This window comes from Lepidochelys olivacea (genome assembly GCF_965140295.1).
Source record: "Lepidochelys olivacea isolate rLepOli2 genome assembly, chromosome: 15".
Taxonomy (NCBI): Eukaryota; Metazoa; Chordata; order Testudines; family Cheloniidae; genus Lepidochelys; species Lepidochelys olivacea.
This window is the reverse complement of record NC_140425.1, coordinates 26,473,627-26,501,092: the sequence shown is the minus strand read 5'-3', so window position 1 is coordinate 26,501,092 and position 27,466 is coordinate 26,473,627. Positions and strand designations below refer to the sequence as shown.

Here is a 27,466-nt window from a genome sequence, read left to right as displayed (position 1 = left end):
CGAGCGGCAGGAGGCGGGGAGAACCAGAGCGAGCGGCAGGATTTCCCCAGGATCTCTCCGGCGGCGGCGGCGGCAGCGGCAGCAGCCCCCCGGCGCCCGAGCGCAGGACCGGGAGAGCTCTCCCTGGCGGCCGCGAGCCAGAGCCGAGCGCCCGGTGCCGCGGGGAGCCGCCTGCCGCGGGGGACCGCTTGCTGCACCGCAAGTAAACGGCCGCCGCTTGCGCTCGGCTCCGCGCCTCCTGCCGGCTCTCCGGCCGCACGCGGCGGGGTGCGGGGCTCCGGGCCCCGGGGTGCAGCAGGGGCGGTTTGCACTTTGCAAACGCACGGGGGACACCCCCCCCACCACTCCCCGGGGGGGGGGCGGGGCTCTCCAACACTGAGCCCCGGGTCCCGGTGGGCTCGCCAGGGGGAGGCGGGGGGCAGTCGCCTGCCCCGTGCCCCCGTCGTGGCTGCCGGGCGTGTTGGGGGCGCAGCAGGAAGGAAGCGTGGTCAAGCCAAGCACAGTATGGGGGGAGGAGGGGGGGGCACCAACCCCCAACGCGGCTCCGCTTCACTCCTGGCGTGGCCCGGCGAGGCAGCCCGGGTTCGATCCGTGCCCCCGCTCCCCCGGCGTGCGGAGGGCGAGGCGAGGGGGGCTGGGCTGGGCTAAGTTTGCCCGTCCCCGTGCACCGAGCACAGGGGCGAATTGGAGGCGGATCCGTGCGGGGCGGAGACGCTGCTGCGGCTGGAGGGGGGCGGGTCGGTGCCCTGCGTTCCCCGCGCCCTGCCCTGGTGGCGCTGTCAGTGGCCCAGGTGCCGGGGTGGGCGGTGGATCGCCGTGGAGAGCCGGGCGCTCTGTTCCGAGGAGAGGGGCTCGGGGTGAGCCAAGCGCTCGACCCCCGGCTCAGCGATGGGTGACAAGGGGAGGGGGGTGGTATCCCCAAGGCGGGGAGCCAGGGGATCTGCGCCTGGCGGAGGGGGGCCCAGCGTGCTTTGCTCTAGGGAGCGAGAGGGTCTCATACGTGCGCTCTGCTTCGGGGACAGGGCTGGGGAAGGGGACGCCCTGCCCCGGTGGTAGGGTCTGGGCGCTCTGCGCCGGGGCTAGGGGTAGGAGTGGAAGAGGGAACGGAACCTTCTTCGGCACCTTTAGCCTCTTGCCCTGGCCTTTGCTGGGGGCAGCGCCCTGGCTCCCCTTCCTTCGGCAGGGCACCCAGCGTGACCGAGGTTTGGAGCGGCTCAGGGCTGGTCTTGTCTCTGATGCGCCCTCTCTGCTCCCTTCCCCCGCAGGGTCAGCTCGGGCTGCGGGCCGCTGTGCCAGAGCGGGGGCGGCTCCTTGGCTGGACTGTGGGGTTCCTGGCCGTGCCCGAAGCCCTTCACCTCCAGCCTTCAAGCTCAGGGAGGAGGCGGATTTTCTTCAGCGTGGCTCCGCTCCCCTCGCTGCCGCCCAGAGATGGTGGGCCACCTGCACCTGCAAGGAATGGAAGAGAGTCTGAAAGAGAAGAGCCGGGAGGGCCTGCTGGACAGTCCGGATTCCGGGCTGCCTCCCAGCCCGAGCCCCCCTTTCTACACCCTGGCTCCCGGGATCATCGAGGGCAGAGCCGGGGGCAGCAGCAGGGGGACGGATCACCCAGGACATGAGCCCAGAAAGGAAGTCAAGGAAGGCAAAGTGGTAAGAGCCTTTCCTGGCGCCCTACAGCTTCCCCGCAAGGGTGAGAGGCTGGGGTGGTTCCTGTTCCTAGCTCCTCAGGGGTTTAAGTGGGGAACTGTCTCCATCTTTCACTGGGGACCACCCCTTATGCCACATCAGGAGGCTTTTGTTCTGGGATCGGCCCCAGAGAGTTTACAATCCAAATAGACAAGAGGGACAAAGGGTGGGAGGAAGAAAGGGCTTTTGTAGGAGCCTGTTTGGGTGTCAGAGGCAGGCAGGGAATGAGAAGAGTAACTCAGACCCAAACCTGGATTCCAGTAGCCTCCAGCATTGGGGGGTAGGTGTTTAAAATCCAAACCTGCATTTAGGTTTCACAAATGGACCCTCTTATAAACCCAACCCCTTGCACCTCAGGGTGACCTGGATGTGGTCTCCAGTGAGGAGTGGACTCCCTCATGATGAATCCCTCTCTTCATCCAGGCTTCATGAGATGGGATGGGCCACTGGTGACCCCAGAGGCAAAACATTAAAAGGCTCTTACAGAGCACTTCATGGGTTAATCCTCCCTGAAGACAGCTACACTTCAACTCTGGAACCCCTGCTCCAGCTTCAAACCGTGGAAGCAGCCAGCAGCCTAGTTCCTTACTGTACTGTTAGGACTGGCTGGCAAAGGTTTGACCCCTGGTGGAGAATCAGTGACAGAGTTCAGGGGGGTCTGGGGACATTCAGAGCCCCATCACTTCCCGGTGGTGAATTATTTGCAGTTTGGAGTGGGAGCTGGAGGATAAATCACAGTAAGCGTTTGCTATTTAAAACACATCAGACACATGCTTCAATTTCCAGTGTAAAGAAAGAAATAAGAAATCAGTCTAGCTCAGTGGCTCTCAACCTTTCCAGATTACTGTACCCCTTTCAGGCATCTGATTTGTCTTGCGTACCCCAAGTTTCACCTCAAGCTACTTGCTTACAAAATCAGACATGAAAATACAAAAGTGTCACAGCACATTATTACTCAAAACTTGCTGACTTTCTCAGTTTACTACCTAATTATAAAATAAGTCAATTGGAATATGAATCTTGTACTTACATTTCAGTGTATAGTATATAAAGCGGTATAAACAAGTCATTGTCTGTATGAAATTTTAGTTTGTCCTGACTTTGCTAGTGCTTGTTATGTAGCCTGTTGTAAAACTAGGCAAATATCTAGATGAGCTGATGTATCCCCTGGCCACCCTCTGCATACCCTCAGGGGCACGTGTACCCCTAGTTAAGAACCACTGGCCTGGGTGACATGGTTCTGTGTAGTAAGAGAGAGTACAAGGCTGCTTAATGCAATGCTACATGGGGCTAGGTCTGAGGTTGTGACTAGACATACCAGAGCTGGCTTCTCAGCTATGCTGAAATGATTTCATTCCAAATCAGTCCGATTGGTTTGTGAGCATGGAGCAACAGTGTTACAGTCATTTCTGCTCTGAATGTGGAACAGTGCACTATTCAGAACCGTTTATGTACATGTGTCAGGGCCGTTGGTATCAGAGACAAGATTTGGAAAGGTTCATGTTCTCTTCCAAAGGATGAAGTTGTTTTTGCTTGAGAGGTGGCTCTGTGCTGCTGCTGTTTGCCTGAATCGTGCTTCAGAGAGTGATGCTGTTTGAAGTCATGCACGGTATGGCTGAACAGTACAGCTCTATTGGTTTTCAGGATTGAACTCCTGGCAGCAGCTATATAGATAGAAGCCGGATTCTGATCATCTTGACAAAGGGTCTGTGAAGTGTTTGAGGGTGGAGACGGATTTAAGCAGATTCATTAGGACTTTTGTTCTGCTTCATTTTGTCAATTTCAATCTGTTGCATTATAAATTGCTTTTAAAGACCGAGGTTTAGGAGGATTTTCTGGAGGGAAGGATTTTTGCCCAAGGTTCTTTCAAACATTTTTTCTGTTAAAAAAAAAAACATTTTTGATGTATTCAACCGCATATTTAATTGGCTTAAATACAGAGTAAAAACTTTCTGCAGCACAGAGACATTAGCTCTCCATAGGAAAGAATTATACTTTATGAATTTCAGTTGCCACTCTACTCCCTTCTCCCCCCTGTGCAGATTTGCACTGAAAGTTCACCTTCGTTTCAGTTTTCAGGTTCTCAGGATGTGTTTAACATTTTATTGAAAACTGTCTTTTATACCTTAATATGCCAACGTCCTCACACGAGCACTAACTGTTGCTCACCAAAGTAATAGGGTGGGTTTTAATTTAAAAAAAACAAATTCATAAAGTAAATATTGAGGTTCCACACTTAGTAACTCATCCCCCATGTGAGTAATTTTACACTAATGTTGTCATTAACTTCAGGGGCGTACCTACTTGCATAACCCCGCGCCTAAGACTTTGCAGGATCGGGTCCTTGTTATGCAGTCATAAAACAAAATGTGTGAGGAGGGATTAATGAAGGTGTGTTGGACCAAAATACAGCTAGAAACCTGTATAAAACTCTACAACAGAGTCAGATGAGCTGCCATGAAGATAGTTATCAGACCGAGTACACTCTTAGGTCAGCCCCTCCGAAAAGGAGATTGTACAGAACAACACCTTACTGATCAGGGACCAAATTCAACCTTGGTATAAGTGGGTACAAATAATGGAATACTCTGGATGAATTTACCCCAGGGTCTTACTTCTTGACTTCTGTAGAATAAATATTTTTAAGGTTTATGGAAAAATAAAATTCTATTGTCCAGCTATTTCTTTGATTTTGGACACACATGGATGTTAGGCAGCATTTTGAGAGGTTAATGTTATAATTGTTTGCCAACTGGACACCACATTACAGCCATGTTAGCTGTGAGCCCTTGCTGTTAGGATGTAGGCTTGTTATGTGGTGGATGCTTTTGTGCTCTAGTAGGTGTAGAAGAAACACAGACCCACTCATATAAAAAGCAATCTTATGTTCAAATATGGAGGAGGAAGCAATGCAAATGCTTGAGACATGGGACTGTACCATAAGTGGAGATTTACTCTAAACAGACTTGCAGTTGGCACACTGCAAAATGGTGAAATAAGTTATTTATTAGTTGTATGGGACTATCATTCTACTTTTCTATAAACGGAATTTCGTTCCATCTAATTTCCACTCTGCAAATACTGTGCTTGCACTTGGTTCTGTTAGGAAAGTAAAACTATGGAAAATGATGCTTGCGTCATACTATTAAATGTCAGCTTCTAATTAGCTTTCATCTCACCATTTAAGGAGAACTCACAGATCTGTGAGTAATTATGCAGTCCATGAATTTGTGCTCCTGTTTTAATTGCCTGCTCTTTGCAGTTTATCAGAGAGCATGGGCAATTGGTGAATCAACAATTAATGCTATTTTCAGACTAAATCATGCGTGTTTAGCGCCTATTATATTATTATTTGTGGTATTTACACATGAGATAGAGCTGAGAACAGTCTGTGCTATAATACAGTAAAATATGTGTAAGCTATATTCCTAATATCCAAAAATCTATCAGGTACAGTTACAATAAGTCTAGTTGTACCTGGAAAAATAGTTGGGAAATATTTCATGGCATTTCTTATTACAGTATTATCAAAAACTCCCATTTTAATCTTGCTGGGGTTCAGCTATTTTGTTCCAGCTTTAAAGGTAGGTTTAAGAATTTCTCTAGCTCTGGGATAATTCTTGACATACATACTGAAATGATCTTGTATGTACTTCCCAGGGACATTCTTCTGTTTACAGTCCACATTCCCTGTGTTTGGTGTGATTAACTTTAACTATAAAAATGAAATCTCTTCTTTTTTTAATAAGCCAGACTTTGTTTTGAAGACAATGCACCATTTATTCACATTTAACCAGCCAATTTGGCTACAGCTTTGGGATCCAAGAAAATATGAAAGGCAATTTAGAGCCAGAGTAATAAATACCGCAAGCTCAACACCATTATATTAGACTTTGCTTGGAATACAGGGGAACTTACTTTTAATTCTCCCAAGTAAGCCATACGTTGGGGATTCTTCAGCTGCTTTGTGCATAAGGGCAAGAGACCCTATGAGAAGTTATAGCCTAGAAATACAAAGTGACTTTTAGCTATCTTTTAAATTTAAAAGATGACAATTTTTAATTTTTGTTCTCAAGCACCTTGAAACTTATGTTACAAAGCATCCCATACATTTTATTAGAAAGACAAGGTAAACGTTGTATGTATGGCTAGGCAGTAAGGAAGACCCCTAACATTAGCTGCAAGAACAAGCATACGTTAACAGCTTTCACAAGAAACCAGCTGCTAGAATGAAGTGGACAGGGATCAAGGGGCAGATTCTCAGACTTCAGTGTAGTTGCCCCCGCAGAGAATTTACTCCTAAGATTGTCCAGGAATATAGTTCTGATGCAGAGGGTCCGATTCTCAGCTCACCGACATAGCTCCGTTGTTTTCAGTGGATTTACACCAGTGGAAATGAGATCAGAATCAGGCTCAAAGGTTCTCTGCTCAGAACTTACTTGTGGGTTTACTGTTTACAACTTTAAAAAACGTTCCTGGGTTGTACTTGCCATCAGCGTGGAGCTGCATAAGGTACACGGGGACTCTGGCGGCTTTGGGGTCCCAAAAAGGGACAGCAAGAAGATGCCAGGATTTTCTGGGGGAGGGAGAGTTGCTAGAGAAATATGTGGTATGCAGCTGGGAGTCGTCCCCTTCCCCGCACAGACACACAATCCACAGCTATCTCAGAGGGCCCAGAAATTCTGTCCCCAAAGGAGGGAAAGTGCGGAGATTCCGGTGCTGAATCATTTGCTCACATTAACATAAAACAAAGAAACAGAAATGGGCCCTGATCAGAGCTCATATGTGGTGTTAGGGCATGGGGGAGGGTGAAAGACAGAGGATGAAAACAGGGAAGAATATGGGTGGTTAAACCACAAGGTTGGGAGTCAGGAACTGTCACTCTGGTCCAGTCCCAGACCCATCGTACCTCAGTTTCCCCATGTGTGAAATGGGGACGATACCTCATTCATAGGGGAGTTGAGAGTCTTCACAAAGGCCCTGATTGTGTAAAGAGCTCTGCAGTCAGACTTTTGTGCCTGCATGAAGCCCCACTGGCCACAATGGGGATTTGCCCACACGGAGATCCTTGCAGGAATAAGGCCTCTCTTGTGTCTGGAAGGTAGAAGGCGCTATGGAAGTGGCCCTGTAGCTCTAAACCACAGTCCTTTGGAAATGCATATGTTCTCTGCTTAGCTTGCCTGCTGATGCTTACTGGTACTTCAGCATATAAAGAACTGGGTCCATGCCTGGGCCGAGAGTGGGAAGCATCGTATCCATCTGTCTGGATGCAAGTACGTGCTGCGCCACTGAGCCAAACGGCTCTATGTTGCTTTTGCCCCATTATGCATGTGGGAAAAAAAGTCTGTCAAAATTATTTGGCTGTGCTTGGCCCTTTGTCAAAATAATCTACAGACAAAGCTGCCCCAGCTCCCTCGGTAGCAGGCCTGTCATCTGGGAGCCTCGCAGGGCAGAGCCGTCTGTTCCCAGCACTGTCCCATTTGCAACAGGTTCCTTGTTATCTGAAAAGCTGTCCATTAATTTAACCAGGGCAACATCCCTGTCACTCCACATGAGAAACGTCCCCACCCCAGGGTATTCTACGTAAACAACTGAGGTCCAGATACAGCCCTTTGGATCAAATCCTTACTCGGGGCAAATTTGTCCCATGGGAAAGTCCATGACATAGAGGAGAATGAGGAGGAAATCGCAGTGTTCCAGGTAGGGCGTGTGGGTTCACCACCGCCACCTCACACCCATGGAATGAGCAGGATGTTTGACCCCCAGAATCCCTGGCTTCCTATGACACCCATCCCCAACTCACTGGCCCTGACATGCCTGCTAAGATGGGGCAATGTGCACAGCATGCCAGTCCCTTTGGGTACCACCTCACACCTCCTACCCCACAATGGGCCCTCTGGGGGAGACAGTGCCACGGAGACAGCATGGATGGAGGCGGTCCATACGTGGAAGGTACCTTCTGAGTGAGGAGTGTCTGTGTGTGTGTGTGTGGGGGGGGGGGTTAGGGGGAAGGGGGATAATGCATCTGTCAGGCCTTGCCCAGGCCAAATGTCCCATCAACTTTGGGTCCTTAAGGGCCAGTTACCAGGTCTTCCTCCCCACCCCCCAATCAAAAGCTGCAGCAGGGCCTAAGGATTAAGCAGGCCATCATCCCTTCTAGGGGGTGAGGTTTGGTGGTCCACAAATCGGACAGGTGGCATGGCCCTTCAAACCCACACACATCCTGAGATCCCTGAGGAAAGTCCACAGAGGTGTGAGACCCCTGGTAAATCCCTCCCTCCCTCCCCCCGTTCCAATAGCAGCATGCCCCCCCTCTGAAGCCATGAGACCCTGGTATCCCTGCCCACATCTGAGCCCCACCCCTACCCCACAGGAAGCCCTTGAAATTCATGCTGATGGGGTTGGCATTCATTTCCACTCTCACCTCCCTCTCTGCCCTGCACCCGTTTCTGCCAGAATCCAGCACTTGCTCCACCTCATCCCCTCTTATATGAATCTGGGCCCATTTCACCACCTCTTTGAAACATTCCTGGCAGAAGAGAGCTGGCAGGCCCCAGGCACTGCCTAATCTACAAACCATATGCCAGCTCAGCATTCCAGTTACTCACCAGGCTAACATGGTCTTGTTTGTAGACTGCTCCAACTGAGCTATGTGTCTATGTGTTGATTAATATCTCACTCCTAGCAGTCACATGAGTGGGAATCCAAAAATGTCAGGCCTGCATGTAAAGCAGGGCCCAGCCTCTCCTGTCTGTCAAATACAGGGTCTCTCTGGAGGGATGTAGTGTTCTTTTCTAGTCCCCACCAGAGGAGAGTCTTGGGATGCCAGAGCACAAATTGCTGGAAAGGAACTGCGTCTGCCTAGTTTGGGCAAGCAGCTCTCAGTTCATTTCATAGCTACACGGATACATCTTTCTCTCTGTACTAAAGTCCTTCTATGATATAGTGCCCATTGCCCCAAAGATCCCCAAATGCTTTGAAAATTAAATACAGAGGGACAGATCCTCAGTTGCCATCCGGCTGCACAACTCCACTGAATTCACTGATTTACAGATCCTGGCCCCAAACACCGCATATACCTTGTGGGTGAGGGAGAACACAGGGTATGTACGCTGTTGCTGGGCGATAAAATTGTCCACTCAGGCAGATGTGCATGTGCTAACTTGAAAAACAGCAGTGTGGCCATGGCAGCACGGGCAGCAGCTTGGGCTAGCTATCCAAGACCCGCAAGGGGTCGGGCAGGATTGTACTCGGGCCGCCACCATGCTGCTCTTTTTAGCACGCCAGCTTGAGCAGAGCTAGTGTCTGTCTGTCTACCCAAGCTGGGAAACACGCTGCACAGATATACACACCGAGCCAGACAGGCGTGCCACAACCAAATCCTGTCTTTACCCAGGCAAAACTTCCACTGAATTTAAATAAAAATTGGGGGAGTTTTGCAAGAATAAAGACTGCAGGATTTGGCACATAATTTTTATATAGATATACAGGAATCACTTCACCAGCTATGAAAATGCAGTCACCTCTAAGGTGGAATCTTTCAGCTAGTTGACACCCCACTGCATCACTATATAACTCTTTTGGACAAGAAGTTAAGTACCATACATTTCCCACTTGAAACAGAAAGTTGATTTAAAGCTGCAGGATGTAATTATCTAAAATTAAATATTCCATAAGACTAGGACTACCAGCCACGCTTTCAATTTGACGTCTCCATTGACTGTTCTCTCTTCCAAATGAAACCTATCCTGTTTCTGGAAACATTATAGTTGCATGAATAACAGGGCTTGTAATCTCCAGTACATCAAGACATTAGCAATGCACAATCATTTATTAACCAAGTGTATCTTACCGGTTAAAACAGACGCTTCCTAGATGCGTCTCCACTGAATAACTCAGGCAGATTTTTCATTATTGCTGTAAATGTCAGCTTGCTGCAAATGACATTTTCATGGACCAGTATGTTCATGTGAAATCTGGAAAGAGAGTGGTATGGGGGTTAGCTAGAAGAGGCCGCTGGTGACTTGAATTCAGTTCCTACTTCTGACACTTGGGCAAGTGATTTCATCTTTTGGTTCATATCTATCAACCTGTTTCAGCCTGCTGCCCATCACCATAGTATCTGAGCCCTTTCCACATCAAATCAATAGCAGTAGTGAAATCCCTAGTAGATTTCGTGGAGTCTCTGGCTTTGCTCTCTTTTCGGAGTCCAAAGTCATATGGGGGAGGGGTTTGATTTTTTTGTTTCTTTTTTAGATTCTATTAATTTCCTTTTTTGTGTGTGGTTGGTAGGGGTTTAGGGGCAAAAGGGGGTGCCAGTGTTGTCCTTTTTTGTGGTGGAAAGGCTCCCCTCCTAGCTTCCCAATCTGCAATCCACTTCCTTCTGTAAAATGCTTAGAGTCTCTGAGCACAATGCATTATAACAGGGCTAAGTATTCATCTGATTCTCTTATTTATTATTTGTGTTACTATAGCACCTAGGAGCCCTAATCATGGACCAGGACCCTATTGGGCTGTGCACTGTACAAACACAGAACAAAAAGACAGAGCTTGCCCCATGGTTATCGTGGCTAGAGGAACTCCAGTCTTTGTACTGGCTTATTTATGCAATTGTTCTGAACGGGTAACACCATGCTATATACTCCAAACATTCAGTTCCATTTCCCATAGTCCTCCAGCAGATATTAAGTTGATGGACAGTTGTCCCTGCATAGTAACCCTTAGTAATACTTATGTCGGAATAGATAAAACACAGCTCATGGCAGGGGGTTGAACACCTGTCTGGGGAACCCTTTTTGTGTGTGTTTATCTCGGTGTAGCTTTCAAAAGCAGAGCTTAGCTGCCCAGGCCCTTACATGCCTGAAAGGCACAGGAGTTGAGAAAGAGGGAAAAAATGCTGCCAAACGAGAAATAACTTAAGTTTTTTAGTAACATTTTAACCCTTCGGTGTTAGGGGCAAATTCTTTACTAGAAATTAAATAGTGTATTCTGTCCCTTGTTAAAGACGTGCTTTGGGGTGAAATTCACCCCTTCGCAGAGCAGATGTACCACTGAAGTGCTGGTTTGCAGGCAGAAGTTGTATGGGCCTGGTGCTGACTCTGTACTGGGTTAGTTTGTTCTTGAGCCCTCTCCCAGGTTCCCTCTTGGACTGCTGGGAGCAATCCCATCCCTGGACAGGGCGTAAGGTGGTGACTTTCAGGGGGATGCTGATGGGAGCTTCGGAGGAGGGAGGAATGCCCAGTTGCGTGTCAGAGGACACCAGTGATCCAAAGGGTATGGATTATTAGCTACAAATATCCAATATGTATTTTCATTTCTACCCATAGGCTTGGCCTCTGCTTTCCTTATGGGTCACGAAGGGCTATTTGGGAGGTAGCACTGTTTAATGGCCAGGACTCCTGGGTTCTATTCCCAGCATGAGTGCTGACCTGCTGTGTGATCTGAGACAGCTCAATTCCCCTGGCCATGCCTCAGTTGGCCCAGTTGCCAGGATTGGGCTCTACCCTTCTCTCACCATCCAGCCCCTGGCAGACACCAAGCATGTCACATTTCAGCCCCAGAGACAAACACTTTGGAAAGCTAGCAACATTTTTTTGAATCTCAAAATATTGCTGAAATTGGAGGTGGGGAAAAAGTTGATGACATTTTGGTGAAACGGCCTCATTTTTCAAACAAGTATAAAGCTGATTCCCTCTTTTTTAATTGTGGAATTTCAGATTTCAGAATAATGGAGAAATTTAAAATGAAAAATCACAGAATCTCCCTCTTTTTTTCCCCCTCATTTTTAAACCAGCTTTGGCTGCGAATATGTGAAAATAGGGGGTTTAGGTTGGAAATTTTTGCTACCGTAACTCTGGGAACATCTGCCACTAACTCTGCTGTAATGAAGATACAGAGATCGACACATTTAATTTAATCCCCATTCTTCACCCAGTAACTACAGCTTAGATGGAAGGTAGAGGCTTCAGAACTCTGAATGCTGGAGGGACAAACAGAACCTCAGCTGGGATTCCTCCAAAGAGCTGCTCCATAGGTTTTTGATTGCTTAGAGTGGGGGCAAACTGCAGTGTTCATTGAATGATCTTTCAATGTACGCCAAGTTTATAAGCCACGTAGGCCCTCCACATGCAGAATTTTAAGTGACTTTGAGAGAGTTCTCATGCAGCAGTTGTATGATTGGACTTGTGGACACATTGCCAGGGCATGTTGTGAAAGCCAACTGTATAACTGGGTTCAGAAAGAATTAGATAAGGTGGATAAGTTCATCAATGGCTATTAGCCAAGATAGTCGGGGATGCAACTCCATGCTCTGGGTGTCCCTAAACCTCTGACTGACAGAAACTGGGACTGGATGACAGGGGATGGATCACTTGATTGTCCTGTTCTGTTCATTCCCTTGGAAGCCACTGTCAAAAGACAGGATACTGGGCTAGATGGACCATTGGTCTGACCCAGCATGGCCGTTCTTAAGTTCTTGTGTAATTAGTTGTGACACTGTGACTGTCTCTGATGATAGAGTGGCAATCACCAGCTCAACATGTCATTCTGCAGTTCTGTGCTTTATTGATTACCCAGATATGTGTAGCTTTTATTTCTCAAATTAAGCCTGCAGGAGCGATGCAAACGTTGCTTTACATTTGATACCTACACCAATGTATCATTTTCTACTTTGATCGCTCCCCTGCCAGTACCTTTGCAAATTCCATAGGCTGCATAAAAATGGCCCCGTCACTAGACGCATTTCAAGACTGGCTTCTGCTCCCATTGAAGTGAATGGCAAAACTCCCATTGAGTTCAGTTGTGTAGGACGGGCCTTTGCTTTGCAACACACAGGGTTCCGGTTCCTGTGACAGGCTTCTGTTTCCAGGGGAGGGGCCCAGTTGTATTAATCAGTTAATTACTTCAACAAGCACCTAGCGCTGCTGTGTCCATGATCTGATTTAGCAGGACGCACACCGTGCAATCAGCTATCTAACATTCTCCATTCGCAGACCCCCTTTGCACACAAGTCTGGGCAAAAGTACAGATTTCATGAAGTGCTGTGGGCATTGCTCTCTGAGTCACATGGACTATCTTGGCTCCAGTGTCCTACTGTCCTGGGATGCACACAATGCCCCTTGAATCAGCACACGACCTGTCCGTGTTAGTAAGGAACATGAGATCAGCTGTGCAGAGCTGAGAACAGAACTGTGCTCTGGAGAGGCACTTGGGGGAAACATTACGAGGTCTGGACTTCTAATGTGCTAATCCCTCAAGAATGCTCCCAGTTACCTTGTCACCAAGTTTGCTACTCAGCGCTGTAATGAACCGGTGTTGGCTAAAGTGGAAGGGGGATTATCGGACAGGTTCACTGAAATCAGCTAGCACATGAAGGGCAGCTGAATTCCAAAAAGTTCCTTTCCCTCTTGGCAATGGAAGTAAATGACGCATATTCCCGTCACTTAAAATGTGGAGTAAGACAACACTCAACTGACCTAGTATATGAGATTCATCCCTCACTTGCAGCATTTTGATCATTGGTCCAGGTGTTTGACTAGCTCTTTGATCAAGTGGTTTGATAACATATAATGGGCATGTTGGTTGGGATGCTGGAGCCAAAGCTTTTGCCCACTGTGACCTGACAAAGAGCTCTGTGTAGCTCAAAAGTTTCTCTTTCACCAACAGAATCTCTCTGATTGAGGGAGATATTTTCAAAAATCAATAGGAATTGGGCTTCTAAATCCCTTAGGTGTTTTTGCACATTTCCCCCTTACTATTTAATACTTTCAGTTCAACTATATTTTATGTGGTTCCCTCCAAGGGTTCATGTGTCAGATCCAATTATCAGAAGGACAAGATGTCGTGGTGATGAGTGCAGTATAAATACCTACCTATATGCAATCAGATAGAGTGGAGTTAATAAAATGCCAAGAACAAACTGAATTATTGCAGGAATTGCCTCTATACACTGTTTTAGTTCTCTGCGCATGCCCTAAGATGGACGCGTTTGCAGGAAACAGTGCAGGGAAAAGCAGAGCTATCACATGCAAAGTCTTTGCAGGGTGATGGTTTCAGGGGAAATATGACAGGGTGAAGTGTTTGATTGCAGAGTAGCAGGAAATCTGGTTTTGGGTGCCAAAGCGGCTTCCTTGGTTGTGACAGCAGCTGTCCTTACCCACTGTAGGAGATGGCAAATGCACATGACATCAGCTTCACTGTTTAGATTTTAAAATAACTGTGTACCCATAAGCCAAAGCAAGCTGAGCTCGAGTCTCCTTAAGGGCTGCGATGTAGCATGTATAGCTGCTGCAGCTCTGTTTTCTCGTGCTGTCCTCCTGTCAGCTCGCACATGCTAAGCAGGGTTGGACAGGGTGAGGAGGAGGAGGGAATCCTGCCAAGGAAAATCCAGATGATGCTGGAAAGAGAGCTGATAATTCAATAGGCAGGTGCTTTCCTCTCTGGGTCAGTTCCAAACCAATGCCCCAGCATGTGGCTGGGGGCTGCTGTACTGTCGGAGGTGCTGTCTGAAAAGCCCCAGCTTCTTGTGGGCTTCTCAGAGACCATGGGGCACTTTGTATCAGGAAAGAAGCATTAGCCCCAGTAGGCTGGGTAGAGTCCAACCCTGAGCATTTCACTCTGCCACCTGAACTCTGTCATTTCCATCGGGTCCAGTGTTCTTTGCACTACATCCTGTTCTGCCGAATGGGGGCAAGGGAATTCCTGCACATCATTTGGATATCAGCTGGGAAAGCCCTGTGGGGGGCTGGGGAGAAGGTTGTCTTCTACACGTTTTGCATTGCTCATTGTTCTTCTCAAATAGACATTGCCAGCATCTGTCCCTCCAGTGAGCCGGAGCACTGAAGTATTGTTTTAGGCATTTCCTTCCCTCTTTCCCAATAACTAGTCAGTTACTATAGGGCTGGCACCAACACTATGCAAATCCTCCAACAAGGTAATAAAAAGCCATGCATGTGTTCAAGTCTGTTCCTCGCTGCAGGGGCCAAATTCCTCCCTTCTGTCCCGTGCAAATAGAATTTTGCCCTGGATGTTTTGACAATGCTCATTTCTATAGACATTATTTTGTCTATCCAGGTCTGTGCCTGGCACTGTTCTTTCAGGCCCCAGCTACCACCTGCTGGGATATTGGTTCAGAATGGACTGAAAGGGGAAAAGCACCTAGGATGCCCTCCTCTTGGAGGGATCCCATCCACATCCTCACAGAGTCCAACCTTGGGGATCCCAATGCTGACAATCTCCTAACCTTAGCTACCAGTAAAGAGAAACCGGTCTCTTTTAAAAGAGAGATTTTGGTAAAACATAACCATGGGCACAGCCTAGATCCTCAGTTGGTGTAAAATCAGTGTAACTCTACTGAAATCAATGGCACAGTAGTGATTTACTCCAGCTGAGGATCTGGCTGATTAGAAACATAGGAACTGCCTGACTGGATCAGACCCCAGGTCCATGCAGTCCAGTATCCTGTCTTTGGTAGTGGCCAGCACCAGATTCTTCAGAGGACAATGTCAGAACCCTGTAGGAGTAGATGTGGGATCATCTGACTCCCCTGCCCCCCTTATGTCCCATCCTGCTCTCTGATTGTTAGATTCCATCTAGATAGACAGGGTTAGATTACAAACATCGGTGACCAAATTGAAATCTGTGGAGTTATGCCAAGGATAAATTTGGTCATAGAATTATAAAAACCAAGACAAAAGCCAGCAAATTCTTTTGCACTAAAAATGCATGCTGATTGCGGATGTTACAGAACAAGATGGCACATATAGCCTGCTCTAATGTCTAAACATCCTCTGAGGGTAATCATCATGTTATTCTTTTCTATTTTACTACTTCTGCCTGTGTGCACTCACACTGAGGGCACCCAGCAGCTAGTTACGTTTCTCTCTCGTTTGCGCAATCCCAATTGGTGCATAAGGAGGGATGCATATTCCCAGCTCTGCTTCCACTCCAGGAGAAGCAATCTGCAGTGCTTTGCAGGTGATTCACCCAGCATGCTTGCAGTTAGCAGATGCTGCAAATGTGTCTGTGTACAATTTGCCCCCCCCAAACAACAACAAAACCCTCTTGCAGATTAGGTGCTTTCAAACAGAGCACCTGCCATAGACAAGAGGTAAAAGCTAGCAGACAGATCTAAGGCAAGGCATGTGTATACGGTCATGGAAGATAGCCCTGTAAAAGAATCACATGCAAAAGGCAAAGAGCTTTATTTACAAATAGAAATGCCCACCCCTCCCTCGTGAGTGTTGAATGCGAGCCAGGAATAAGCAGGAACGACCTTTCCCATTTGGACAGGAGATGAAAGTCAGTGGAGACAAGCCTTTTCCATAGCACTGTGCAAATACTGGCTATTATCAATGATGGAGCAGCAACATTTGATAAAAGGAGGGATTTTTTTTTAATGTCACTGGTTTAAAAAGAACTGGCTGGTAACAGAGCAACACGGTAAACTAGAGTCTGTGGTCCTGAGAATTCAGATGCAACGTTGAAACTTCATTGCCCGTCAAAAGCAAAAGCTCTCAGTTTATGCACCCCTTAAACCCAGGTGGTCTGCTGTTGTAAATCGGGATTGTTCCATTGAAGTCAGTGGAATTATGCCAATTTACACCACCTGAGGATATGGCCCAAGGGGCTTACAGGGAACTTAAGTGGTGCATAGGCCTGGAGCTGGCCCTCTGCAGAGGAATAAATTTCATTCTAGAAAAGTATTTAGGTCTTGCTTTTTACTTTCTAGAACTACGTTGTCTGAGCATGGAGTAGAAGCTCCAAAGTCTTCCTTTTCAATTCAGGCTAAGCCCCCCAAAGTCTGATGCATCTCAGAACCTCTTGCCTGTGTAGGGACAGCTAGAGAACGTCTTAGAACAGGGCCTCTGGAGAGTGCCACTACTTCCTGCAGCCTGTTGGGCCGAGTGCACCATCGCAGCAGATTCACTCAGCCGTAAGGAACCCAGAGGTGAAAGACAATTCAAAGAGAGGGGGAAGCTGGAAGCCATTGATTCTGCTACCGTCAGGTGGATCCTCCATGTTCTTAGACTATTCACTGTTATTGAATGGGTGACTGCTGAGAATTGGGCTCGAGTTCTGTTGTGCATAGATTCAGCTTGCACTGGGTGGAGAGAATGTTTCCAAGGGTTTTTCACCCCCCTTAAAGACCTTTAAACCCTGCCCAGAGGCCTCCAGACATCTCCCTAGAGGGACACCAGGTTCCTGTGTTTCATAAATCAAAGCCAATGGCAAAGTGGCTGTGGGGAGTGAAACACACAACGCGGCAGCCTTCCGAGGGAGTGCCCCAGAGCTAACGTAGCAGCTGCACTGGCTCCAGACAACAGATGCTGGTTCATTCGATCTGGGAACTTATGTTTAAGGATATTGTGCTGGAGAGGAGTTCACGATTAGCTTTCCTGGTGGTCAGGGGGAGCCTTTTTCATGTCCTGTGGCACATTTCTGAAAATGCCTTACCCCTAAGCCCCTCCTCCCTGCCAAGAACTTCAGAGGTCAGATTTGTTGCTGATGTAAATTGGAGCAGTTCCACAGAGTCATAAATTTGTAGGCCAGAAGGGACCATTGTGGTCATCCAGTCCAACCTGCACAACACAGGCCGTAAGATTTCTCCTTATAATTCCTGCTGTAGACCCAATAATTTGTGTTTGCACTAGAACACATCTCACATGAAGACACTCAACGATTTCACATGATGGAGAGCCCACCACATCCCTCGGTAAGTTGCTCCAACGGTTAATTGCCTTCAGCGCAAAAACTCTGCACCAGTAACTTCCATGGAACTCAATTTACACCAGCAGAGAATCTGGTCCCAGATCTAAGGAGAAAGAGTCTTAAGCAGCTTTCCCTGTGTGCTAGAGAAGCTACTGGGCTTTGTGAGAATAGACAGCTACATTATATTGTTGGAAGAATCTCAGTGTCTCAGCATTATTTCGGAGAACTTTATGGGTCCTCCAATACTTCCCCACTACTGATCAATCAATCAGACCATGTAGATGATTATTTTCCCATTAGGCTTTATGTATGAAGACCTTCTAAGGTGTTCAAGGGTTCTGAATAAATGACTGGGTCAAAATCTAAAATGAAGAGCATGCACAAATTTACTCTGTACTTCGGGGAGGAATAGAGAGAGAGAGAGAGAATGTGTTTCTTGATAGAGGACAAGAGAGTAACTAGAAATTTGGAATCCCTCGCTGTTCCCCAAGCTGTCTGAATCCATTTTATTCAGTTTGCTTTAGAGACGGGTCAAACGGAGAACTATTTGTCTGAACCCCTGAACATTGGTGCTTTGGATTAAAGGGAATCCTTGGCGTTTGCCCATTGTTAGCTTGCTTCATTAAGAAGACATTGAGGCTGAAATGTTTGCAAATTGAGTTTCAAATGGTAGTCGGGGAGGCGCTCTAGATGTTCGGGATATTATCTTTATTATAGGACGGGATGTGATTTCCACTGACAACTGTAACATTTAAGACTAAAAGGCAGATTTTCAAAGGCATCCAAATCCCAGTGATTTTCGATGTGAGTTGGGTACTTATCTACCATTTGTGCCCTCCTCACCGAACCAGTTTTTCTGACACCATCATCCCATGTAGGAGTTGCAAAGCAGCTACATTCACAAGCTTCAGGAGAAGGTGCTCAGAGTCTGTCCCAGTGCTCTAGGTCACTTTGTTTTAAAGCCCCAGATTCACAGGGCTGCTGCTATGAACGGAGCTGAGAAAATATAACGAAAGGCGCCAATTAATCTCCCCAATGTCCCAGTGTGCTCTCCTAGGCTAGAGGAACAAACATTCCAGGAGGTTTTCATTGGTGAAGAAAAAGCAGAAACCGCTGTGGGGCGGTGAATAGCTTATTTGCTGAACTCAGCGGTAGGGTGCTCCGCCTCCCTGCAGGTCCCCTGGACATTTGGGGATTGCAGTATTTCTAGCAAGGACCGCGAGGGCTACTCAGCTGCAGGGGTGAATAGCCCAAATCAAGGTACATCAGGCTGGATTCTCCGTTACAAGAGAGGGGGCTGGTTGCAGCTCCCTGATGCAGAGCTGCCCTGCCCCGGTGCAAGATGGAGCTGCAGCTCCACAGGGACCATACTCCGAAGGAGCATTGGGGCAATGGAGCTCTGTTCTGCCATGCCCCTGACACTCCCCCTGGCAGAGGAGGGGTAGCGGGAGATGCTAACCCTGTGCAAAGTGGATGTAGCAGACTGGGGAATGTGGCCTATGATGTTTTAACTTCTCCATTCCCACTGGAGTAAGTGGGCGTTTGTGCATCAATATGTACTGCCCCAGCACAGAGCACTAATTGGGGGAAACAAAGCCACTGAGGCTCTCATGCGCAGTGCTTATTGGAAAACGTATTGAAACTCGAAGCTTTGTTAGATCCCTGCCTCAAGAAGGATTTTCCTCATGATCCTTGGGCAGCAATATTTCAAGACAGAGGTTGAGCAGTGAGTATCCAGGTGGACTCCATCCTATGTAGTTCAGAAGCAGGAGAGGAAGGAATATACAAAACACAGATGCACCCTCAGCAGGTCTGAACCACCTCACCCTCACCCTTCCCAAACGCTAGATCCACCTCCAGATCTGGAACTTTGCTGATCAGGCCCATTTTGAGCAGGGGACCCCATATGAAAATTATCTAGTCTCACTGGCTCACAATAGCAGGAGCAATAAGGGAAGAGAAGAATAATTCAAATGAAAGAGATATATGGGAAGGGGATAAAATTCCAAATGAAAGAATCTGCAGGGTAGAGAGGCAACCCTGGATTGTAGGGCTAGATCAGCTTACGTCAGGGCTGGGCGCTCAGAAGGAGGCACTGCGGTGGGACGGCTACTGGCAGTGTCTAGGGTGGAGCTGGCAGAGACTCCGCTGTGTAATGCTAATCTGGTGTTGCAACCAGAGTGGGAGAAATGAAAGTAACCACATAAGTACAGATAGTGTTACTGTGGATGCACCATCGGGCCAAACCACTTGAAAAGCCGATCAGAGTCTGTGTAGCGCCTGTTCTTGCACCTCCCAGTTTGTGGGTTGATTTAAATTGGTGTTGACGTCAAAGGAGCTACCCCAGCTGAGGATCTGGCCCCACCTTTGATAAATGAGCCTTTGAGCTTTGTAACCTGAGCAAGGAAGGATCCCTCCTCCCCATGCACTGACACAAACAGATCTACTGGATAACCATTGTGAGCTCTACTCTGCTCCCAGAAGTAAGAGGGACTGTAAGTTGGAGTTAAAGGGCCTTGGGGGAAGGGGCAAATTCAGACCTGGTGCAACTGAGTGCAATGCCAATGAAGTCATTGGCCAGATTCTCTTATTGACACTATGGTGAATCCACAGTGATTCCATAGAAGTCAATGGAGTTACCTGGGATTTACACCAGTCTAGCTAGCAGCAAAGTTTGGCCCCTTGTGATGTAAAGCCATTACCACCAGCAGTCTGACATGAGTTGGTGCTGTGTCTCCAGTCCGTGTCCACATCTCAAAAAGCACCTGCCACAGGGGACATCTTCTTGGGCAGTCCCAGCAGAGCATGAACCCGGGGGGTCTGAATTCAAGTGAGTCGCGCCCACCTTCACCAGAGTTGAATTTGGCCATAGCGCCAGTGGCATGTTCAATGACTGAACAGTGTATGTTGTAAATAACACCAGCAGCATTCTGCTGTGTCCTAATGCTTGATGTGCTGTTCTTTCCCCGTTTGTCCTCTAGGTCCCTTACCTTCTTGTGAACTCTTCTGTGCCAGAGATGAGGCCTCGAATGTTCCCGGTGTTTTTTGGCGAAAGCATTGAGGTCAACCCTGAACCTGTGCAGGAAATTAGGTACATATGGAGGGGTTTCTTCCCTCCCCCGATACATTTTCTTCTGCAAAAGATTAACTGTGTTTATCAATGGGTGTCACGGTTATTTTGTTGGGGGTGAAGGGGAGGAGGAAGTCGGAGATTAATTCCTGAACTGAAAAGAAACTGACGGGTGGTGGAAGCGAGGGTGGTTCCGGGGTTGGTAATAGGAGATGGAGGTCTTCATTTCCAGATTATATCAAATGCAGTCCAGGCCAGGATAGAAAACCATTACCATCTGGAATGCGGAACGAGCTGGTGGTCTCCGTAACTGGCGTCCATTTTTATTGGTGCTTGCAGCAGAGAAGCCAAGGTTAGACTCATCTCCATGGGGCAATCTATCCTCTGCCCCCTAAGGGCAGTCCTTCTAGCTGACATTCAATGCTGGGAGGCTGGTGCTTTGCTGCCTATGCAGTAGCAGGGCTCACAGTCTGCGTCTTGTCTTGCCAGCCTGGAATTCACTTTAAAAACACCATGTTGCATTTTCAGTACTGTTACTCACCCAGCTTGTGGTAATAATTAAAGAGGGAGGGGGGAAGGGGAGGTTGTGTATGCAACTCCCCCCAACCCACACAAAGACCGTCCTGGGAACGTACCCGGATAAATCTCTGGTTACCCAGGACAGCTGGCAGGCATGTTTTTATGATGATTACACAGGAGTCTTGTTTTATGTGCACCAAGCGACTTGCTTCCTTACACACCTAGCTGTGCAAAATACATTAAGGCAGATCATGTTACACGTGCCACATAATCCTCCAGGGTGGAGGTAATTGACATGCACACACCCAGCTTTTAATCTTTTTTCACAGAGCTGCAAATTCCTTACCTGCTGATTGCAGCTGAAAGGTTTGGAGCAGTAAAACGCATGGAAGTCCCACAGCTCCCTGCAGTCTGAGCTTTCATAATAAAAAATATGGTATAACTGTAGCAACTAGGAGCTGTTCATGGATGAGGACCCCATGCTGCTAGGTGTTGTATGGACACAGAACAAACAAAAGACAGTCTCTGTCCCAAAGAGCACACAGTGTAAGGATATTTACCTTTCAGGGTTAGCGACTTGTGCACATGAGCCAGTAGAGAAGGTTAGGTGCACAATGGAATATAGATAGAGAAACTAACGAGGATAGAAGAGTCATTGTTAATTATCTTGGTGTCTATTTTTTATCCTCATCTTAATGGTGGCTGAGCCCCACAGTGCTCATTTTGTGTAGGCAGCGTGAACCAGACCTGGCAGCTTCTCCCTGTTTGGGCTGGGATTTTCTAGGGCTGTCAAGCGATTAAAAAAATGAATGGTGATTAATTGCACTGTTAAACAATAATAGAAAACCATTTATTTAAATATTTTTGGATGTTTTCTACATTTTCAAATATACTGATTTCAATTACAACACAGAATACAGTGCTCACTTTATATTTATTTTTGATTACAAATATTTGCACTGCAAAAAACAAAAGAAATAGTATTTTTCAATTCACCTAAGATAAGCACTGTAGTGCAATCTCTTTATCATGAAAGTTGAACTTACAGATGTAGAATTATGTACAAAAAAACCCTGCATTCAAAAATAAAACAACGTCAAACTTTAGAGCCTACATGTCCACTCAGTCCTATTTCTTGTTCAGCCAATTGCTCAAACAAGTTTGTTTACGTTTACAGGAGATAATGCTGCCCGCTTCTTGTTCACAATGTCACCTGAAAGTGAGAACAGGTGTTCTCATGGCACTATCGTAGCCAGCATCGCAAGATATTTACGTGCCAGATGCGCTAAGGATTCATATGTCCCTTCATGCTTCAACCACCCTTCCAGAGGACCTGCGTCCATGGTGATGACTGGTTCTGCTCTATAACAATCCAAAGCCGTGCGGTCCGATGAATGTTCGTTTTCATCGTCTGAGTCAGCAGATGGTTTATTTTCTTTTTTGGTGGTTCGGGTTCTGTAGTTTCCGCATTGGAGTGTTGCTCTTTTAAGACCTCTGAAAGCAAGGTCTACGCTCATCCCTCTCAGATTTTGAAAGGCACTTCAGATTCTTAAACCTTTGGTCGAGTGCAGTAGCTTTCTTTAGAAATCTCACATTGGTACCTTCTTTGTGTTTGCGGGAAATCTGCAGGAAAAGTGTTCTTAAAATTAACATGTGCTGAGTCATCATCTGAGATTACTATAACATGAAATATACGGCAGAATGCGGGTAAAATAGAGCCGGAGACATACAATTCTCTCCCAAGGAGTTCAGTCACAAATTTAATTAACTCATTTTTTTAAGGAGCGTTATCAGCATGGAAGCATGGTCCTCTGGAACGGTGGCCAAAGCATGAAAGGGCATACGAATGTTTAGCATGTTTGGCATGTAAATATCTTGCAATGCTGGCTACAAAAGTCCCATGTGAACACCTGTTCTCACTTTCAGGTGACATTGTAAAAAAGAAGCTGGCAGCATTATCTCCCGTAAATGTAAACAAACTTGTTTGTCTTAGCAATTGGCTGAACGAGAAGTAGGACTGAGAGGACTTGTAGGCTCTAAAGTTTTGCACTGTTTTGTTTTTGAGTGCAGTTACGTAACAAAAAAAATCTACATTTCTAAGTTGCACTTTCACAATAAAGAGATTGCACTACAGTACTTATATGAGGTGAATTGAAAAATACTGTTTCTTTTGTTTATCACTTTTACAGTGCAAATATTTGAAATAAAAAATAATAATACAAAGTAAGCACTGTACACTTTGTATTCTGTGTTGTAAATGAAATCAATATATTTGAAAATGTAGAAAAACACCCAAAAATATTTAATATATTTCAATTGGTATTCTATTGTTTAACAGTGCGATGAAAACTGCGGTTAATCGCGATTCATTTTTAAAATTGTGATTAATTTTTTTGAGTTAATCACGTGAGTTAACTGCGATTAATTGACAGCCCTAGATTTGACCCCTCACTGGCATTTCTGTAGAACCCAAACCATCAAGCAATCTCCATCCACTCCCTCAGGCTCCTTGGTTTATGGCTAGCTCAGCATTTCCTCTGCCCATTTGGGACAGCTTTTTGAGGTTTTGCCGGGTCACTTCACTCCCTTTTTCCTCTACTGCAGCCTAGTTTGGGGCAAATGGCTTTGTGCTCTAGGGGACATGCACAAGGTCCCTTTGTAAATCAAGCTACCATTGCTCTAAGCAGGTGATCCTTTGCTCTAATATGGGAGGGATGGGAAGAAGGTGTTAAACAGCTCATTCAAGCCCCCTCTAGCTCCCTTTAATAACCACGTCCATGGTGTTATTTTCTTGCCAAGTGAGGGCAGGAGTGGACACTGGTGCACAGCAGAGACTGGAAAGGCATCTGCTTTAGGGCCACCTAAGGGTCCCCATTAGGGGTACAGGAGCATCAACCAATAGCGGCAGTTTTCACCCAGCTTGCATGCCCATTTCCCATGCTCACCAGCCTGTCCCTGTGCACTACCCGTAAGGGAGGGCTGCCTCTTTCCGGCACAATGCCAGGGAAGATTGTGCGCTGCATGATGACAATCTAGGTGACATGCAGCATGATTTAAAAATCAAGGGAACCCTTTTCCGTCATGGTTAATAGCAATGCTCCAAGAGACTAGCCGCAGAAGCCGTGCCAGAGACCACTGATGTGTTTGGGGTAGAGACTAGGAAGCCAGCACACCACCCTGTGGAAAAGCAGGGGTGGGCCACGGATGCACCTAAAATGTCAGGAATCTTTGACCAGGCTCACCCTTCCAGCCTCTGGCTGAACATCTGTTTCTCTCCAATTCCTCTGTCTCCCACATATGGGGCACCAGCAACAAGTGGCCAACAGCTGTGCCCTTTACTGCTGCCTCTGGGCTTGCTCCCACTGTGGAAAAGAGCTAAAAGGGATCCTGGCTTAGGGCTGGGATAACCCTAAGACCCAAGGAAGGACAGGGATGACACTGCAAAGCAACCAAACCTGAGCTGTTCTGCTGTGCAGGGAAAGGGGCAGGAACCCGTGTGCCTGTGCAGGGGGTCCCAATGCTCTCTATGGCATGCAGCCAGGCTCCAGGGAGGGGGATCCTTGTGCCCCACCATCCATGGGGAGTTGGGATCCTGGATTCACTACTATGCAGAAGTACCAGGAGCTGGGTGGGTATAGCAGCGGAGATGGCTATTGCAAACCTGTGGTGGCAGCAAGGACGTTCTGCTGCTGCTCTGCGCCAGGGGGACCATGTGCCCAGCCCTCCCTAGAGCACCATTTGCTTTCATTGGGCCAGTATCCTGGCAGAAGATAGGAGCGGGTCAGCACAGAACCCTCCTGCTCTATGTGCTCCCTGACTTCTTGCTGTACTTTTCAGGTGCAACTCGGAGGTGAAATATGACTCAGAGAAACACTACAGGGACGACATCTTCTATGGACCCATCCCCACCGTGACCGCCTACAGCGAGACGGTCATCGCCACGCCTAACTGCACCTGGCGGAACTACAAGTCGCAGCTGATCTTCGAGCCCCGCCAGAAGCCCCTGCGGTTCCAGAGCACAACCATCATCTTCCCCAAATGCACCAAGAACATTTACCGAACCACCCTCACTTACAGCCTGGGCTGTGCCAAGCGCTGGTTCGCGTCCAGCGTGCAGCTTGAGCTCTGCGAGGAAACCAGCCCCTGCGTCATCTACAGCGAGACCCTTTCATCCGCCCGTGCGGGGCTCTGACGACCACAAGGCCGCGTCCTTCGCTGACCTCTCCGGACAGACAGATTGGCCAGGTCTCTTCACTGATGGCAACAGGCCCTTGACTACTAGCAGCTAGGCGTGCGTGGTCTTAGACACGTCTGAACTGCTCCAAGAGGAGGCTTAGAGGGGACATACTTTTTATGGATTTGGTCAGCGAAAGACTGGCATTTGTTGTGGGACGTTTTTGATGTTCATGCTCTGGATTTTTATTTTATTTTCTGACATATCTATTTTGAATAGCGTTTCAATGAAATCAGATAGCAAAGGCCCTAGGTTTGCAGTTACCATATGTTATAGTTCTGCTTCCCAGCTTCGTGGGTCTTCTCTAGCACGTAGGCGCGACTTAGCAGTGCCTTGGAAGCTGATCCTATCTGGTAGGAGAAGGCCAGTTGCACACTCACCATCCAGCCTGCACAGCTGCTATCCGCCTGCTTTTCCTAATGTTTAAACACAGAGAAGACAGTTGTTATTTTTCATTGCATAAAACACTGATTCCACTCCGAATCCCCATCTGGAGGACGGCTCCAGGATTGCACTGTGGCACCACAGTGACCTCCGATTTAGCTTTAAAAAAAAAAAATTGTCACCAAAATAGGAAAGACGATCGTGCCAACAAGGCACCAGCCCTTCCAGCATAGGCAAGTGCCAAACTCCCATTTGAGACCCTTCTGAGGAGCCAGATGTTTACCTGCCATATGGGATACCGTGCAAGGGGCTTTTAGGGGAGCCAAGAATGGAATGCTTCAGGGAAGATTTGCATTCTAAGGAGGATGCAAGCCAGGGAAAATGGCAGAAAGCTTAGCTAACTGGGATAAAACACACAGAGAGGACAGATCTAATTCAGTATTCTAATTCTACTTCCTGATTTTATGCAAAGGCGGCTAACGACAATCAGGTTGACTAGGTGTAGGAGAATATGCTTTCAAGGGCAGTTCCTTGAGGACCAAAAGCCTTTTCTGTTGTATGAGATGATAAAGACCATAGCAGGAGCAGAATTTTAAACTCTGAGTTGAAGACTGTCAACAGGACAGATGTTTCCAAAATTCAGCAGAAGGGGGCCGTGGCTCATCGCCAGCCTGCTGAGTCCGGTAATAGTGTACAATAGTAATAATTCATCCAAGGACAATGAAAGGAACCGCCTATTCCTACCCTCTGCTCCTCCCACAAGCTGGTTAGTTCCCATGCAGCTGTAAAAACGCGGAGGTGGGCAGCCTTCAGAAGGTGCCAGCGGACCAGCACCAGCAGCTAGATTCACACCTGGCTGATCCGTCCCTGCCACCTACAGGCTCTCAGAGATCTGGTGCTAACAGAGACTGCCACTGGGTCCAACGGCATCTGCATGCAGAGACTGATTTGACACCCTTTTCCCACCTCTTCTTCACAAAGGATGGATTTAGCCCCCGGGTGCTTTATTTTTTGTGAGGTAAAGCTGCAGGAGGGAATTTGGTTGCTCTTTTTTAAATGCTCACTTTCACTTGTAGCTAAACCATGAGGAAACCGTCCTCTCTAGGGCTTCAACTGGCATCAGCATTGAAAGGGAACGAGAAAAGAGAACAGTGCTCTGGCAGTGCACTATTACAGGACTCCATATGTGGTGGCATCACTGTACTGATCCGTTGTTAGCTGTTTTCATTTCCCTCTGGGGATAACAAACTGCAGCAAGACAAGCACGGCTCTGGATGGGAAAGGAATTAAGGAAATCATGCTCAAAGTTATGAAAAATGAACCCATCCAGCATCACCCACAAAGATTATTTGATGCGTCTACAAGTGGGACTTCTGTGTTGATTAGATTACAACAGGAACAATGCTAAGCAACAGTGCATCAGTAAATGACAATACCTATGAAGAGGGGTAAGAAAGCAATAGAAGATCCCAAAGCTGTTACTGCTTTGTGAATACAGACCACCAGGGCTGGGATTGTCAATGGAGACTAAAGGAATTAGACACCTAACTCCCACTGGATTTGTATGGGATTTGGACACCTACGGTAAAATTCTGAACAGCACCTAAGTGATTTAGGAGGCTAAATTCCATTTGCAAAGGAGACAGACTGAGATCTGCAAAGGTATTTAGATACCTCACTCCTAGGGGAATTATGCACCGAAATATATTTGAGGATCTGGGCCTTGGGCACTTAGGAACTTTTAGTTTCATTTAAAATCCTTAGGTGCCTACGTACCTATGTCACTTTGGCAAATGGGACTTAGAAGCTCTTGAAAATGTTACCTGTAACTCCTGCAGGCTTTTTAGCTAAACAGCTCTGGAAGTTAA

At 47.3% G+C, this 27,466-nt stretch overlaps 1 protein-coding gene across 2 annotated transcripts; it reads left to right on the top strand.

The window, feature by feature from the left end:
* On the top strand, positions 1-27,466 carry RFLNA (refilin A). Of its 2 annotated transcripts, none has more exons than XM_084649617.1 (4): positions 1-202; positions 1,266-1,647; positions 20,373-20,482; positions 24,818-27,466. In XM_084649617.1, the coding sequence occupies exons 2-4, from the start codon at positions 1,429-1,431 to the stop codon at positions 25,170-25,172; spliced, it is 684 nt and encodes a 227-aa protein (XP_084505743.1). In that variant the 5' UTR covers positions 1-202; positions 1,266-1,428; the 3' UTR covers positions 25,173-27,466. The 2 variants fall into 2 exon arrangements, with proteins under 2 accessions (XP_084505743.1, XP_084505744.1); XM_084649618.1 differs by lacking the exon at positions 1-202 and adding an exon at positions 793-857.

What these genes read in the sequence shown, in the direction of transcription:
- RFLNA (XM_084649617.1), top strand. Translation starts at nt 1,429, where the DNA reads ATGGTGGGCCACCTGCACCTGCAAGGAATGGAAGAGAGTCTGAAAGAG. An exon ending in AAGTCAAGGAAGGCAAAGTG is followed by an intron (nt 1,648 to 20,372) that starts GTAAGAGCCTTT and finishes TTTGTCCTCTAG; the next exon opens with GTCCCTTACCTTCTTGTGAA. An exon ending in GAACCTGTGCAGGAAATTAG is followed by an intron (nt 20,483 to 24,817) that starts GTACATATGGAG and finishes TGTACTTTTCAG; the next exon opens with GTGCAACTCGGAGGTGAAAT.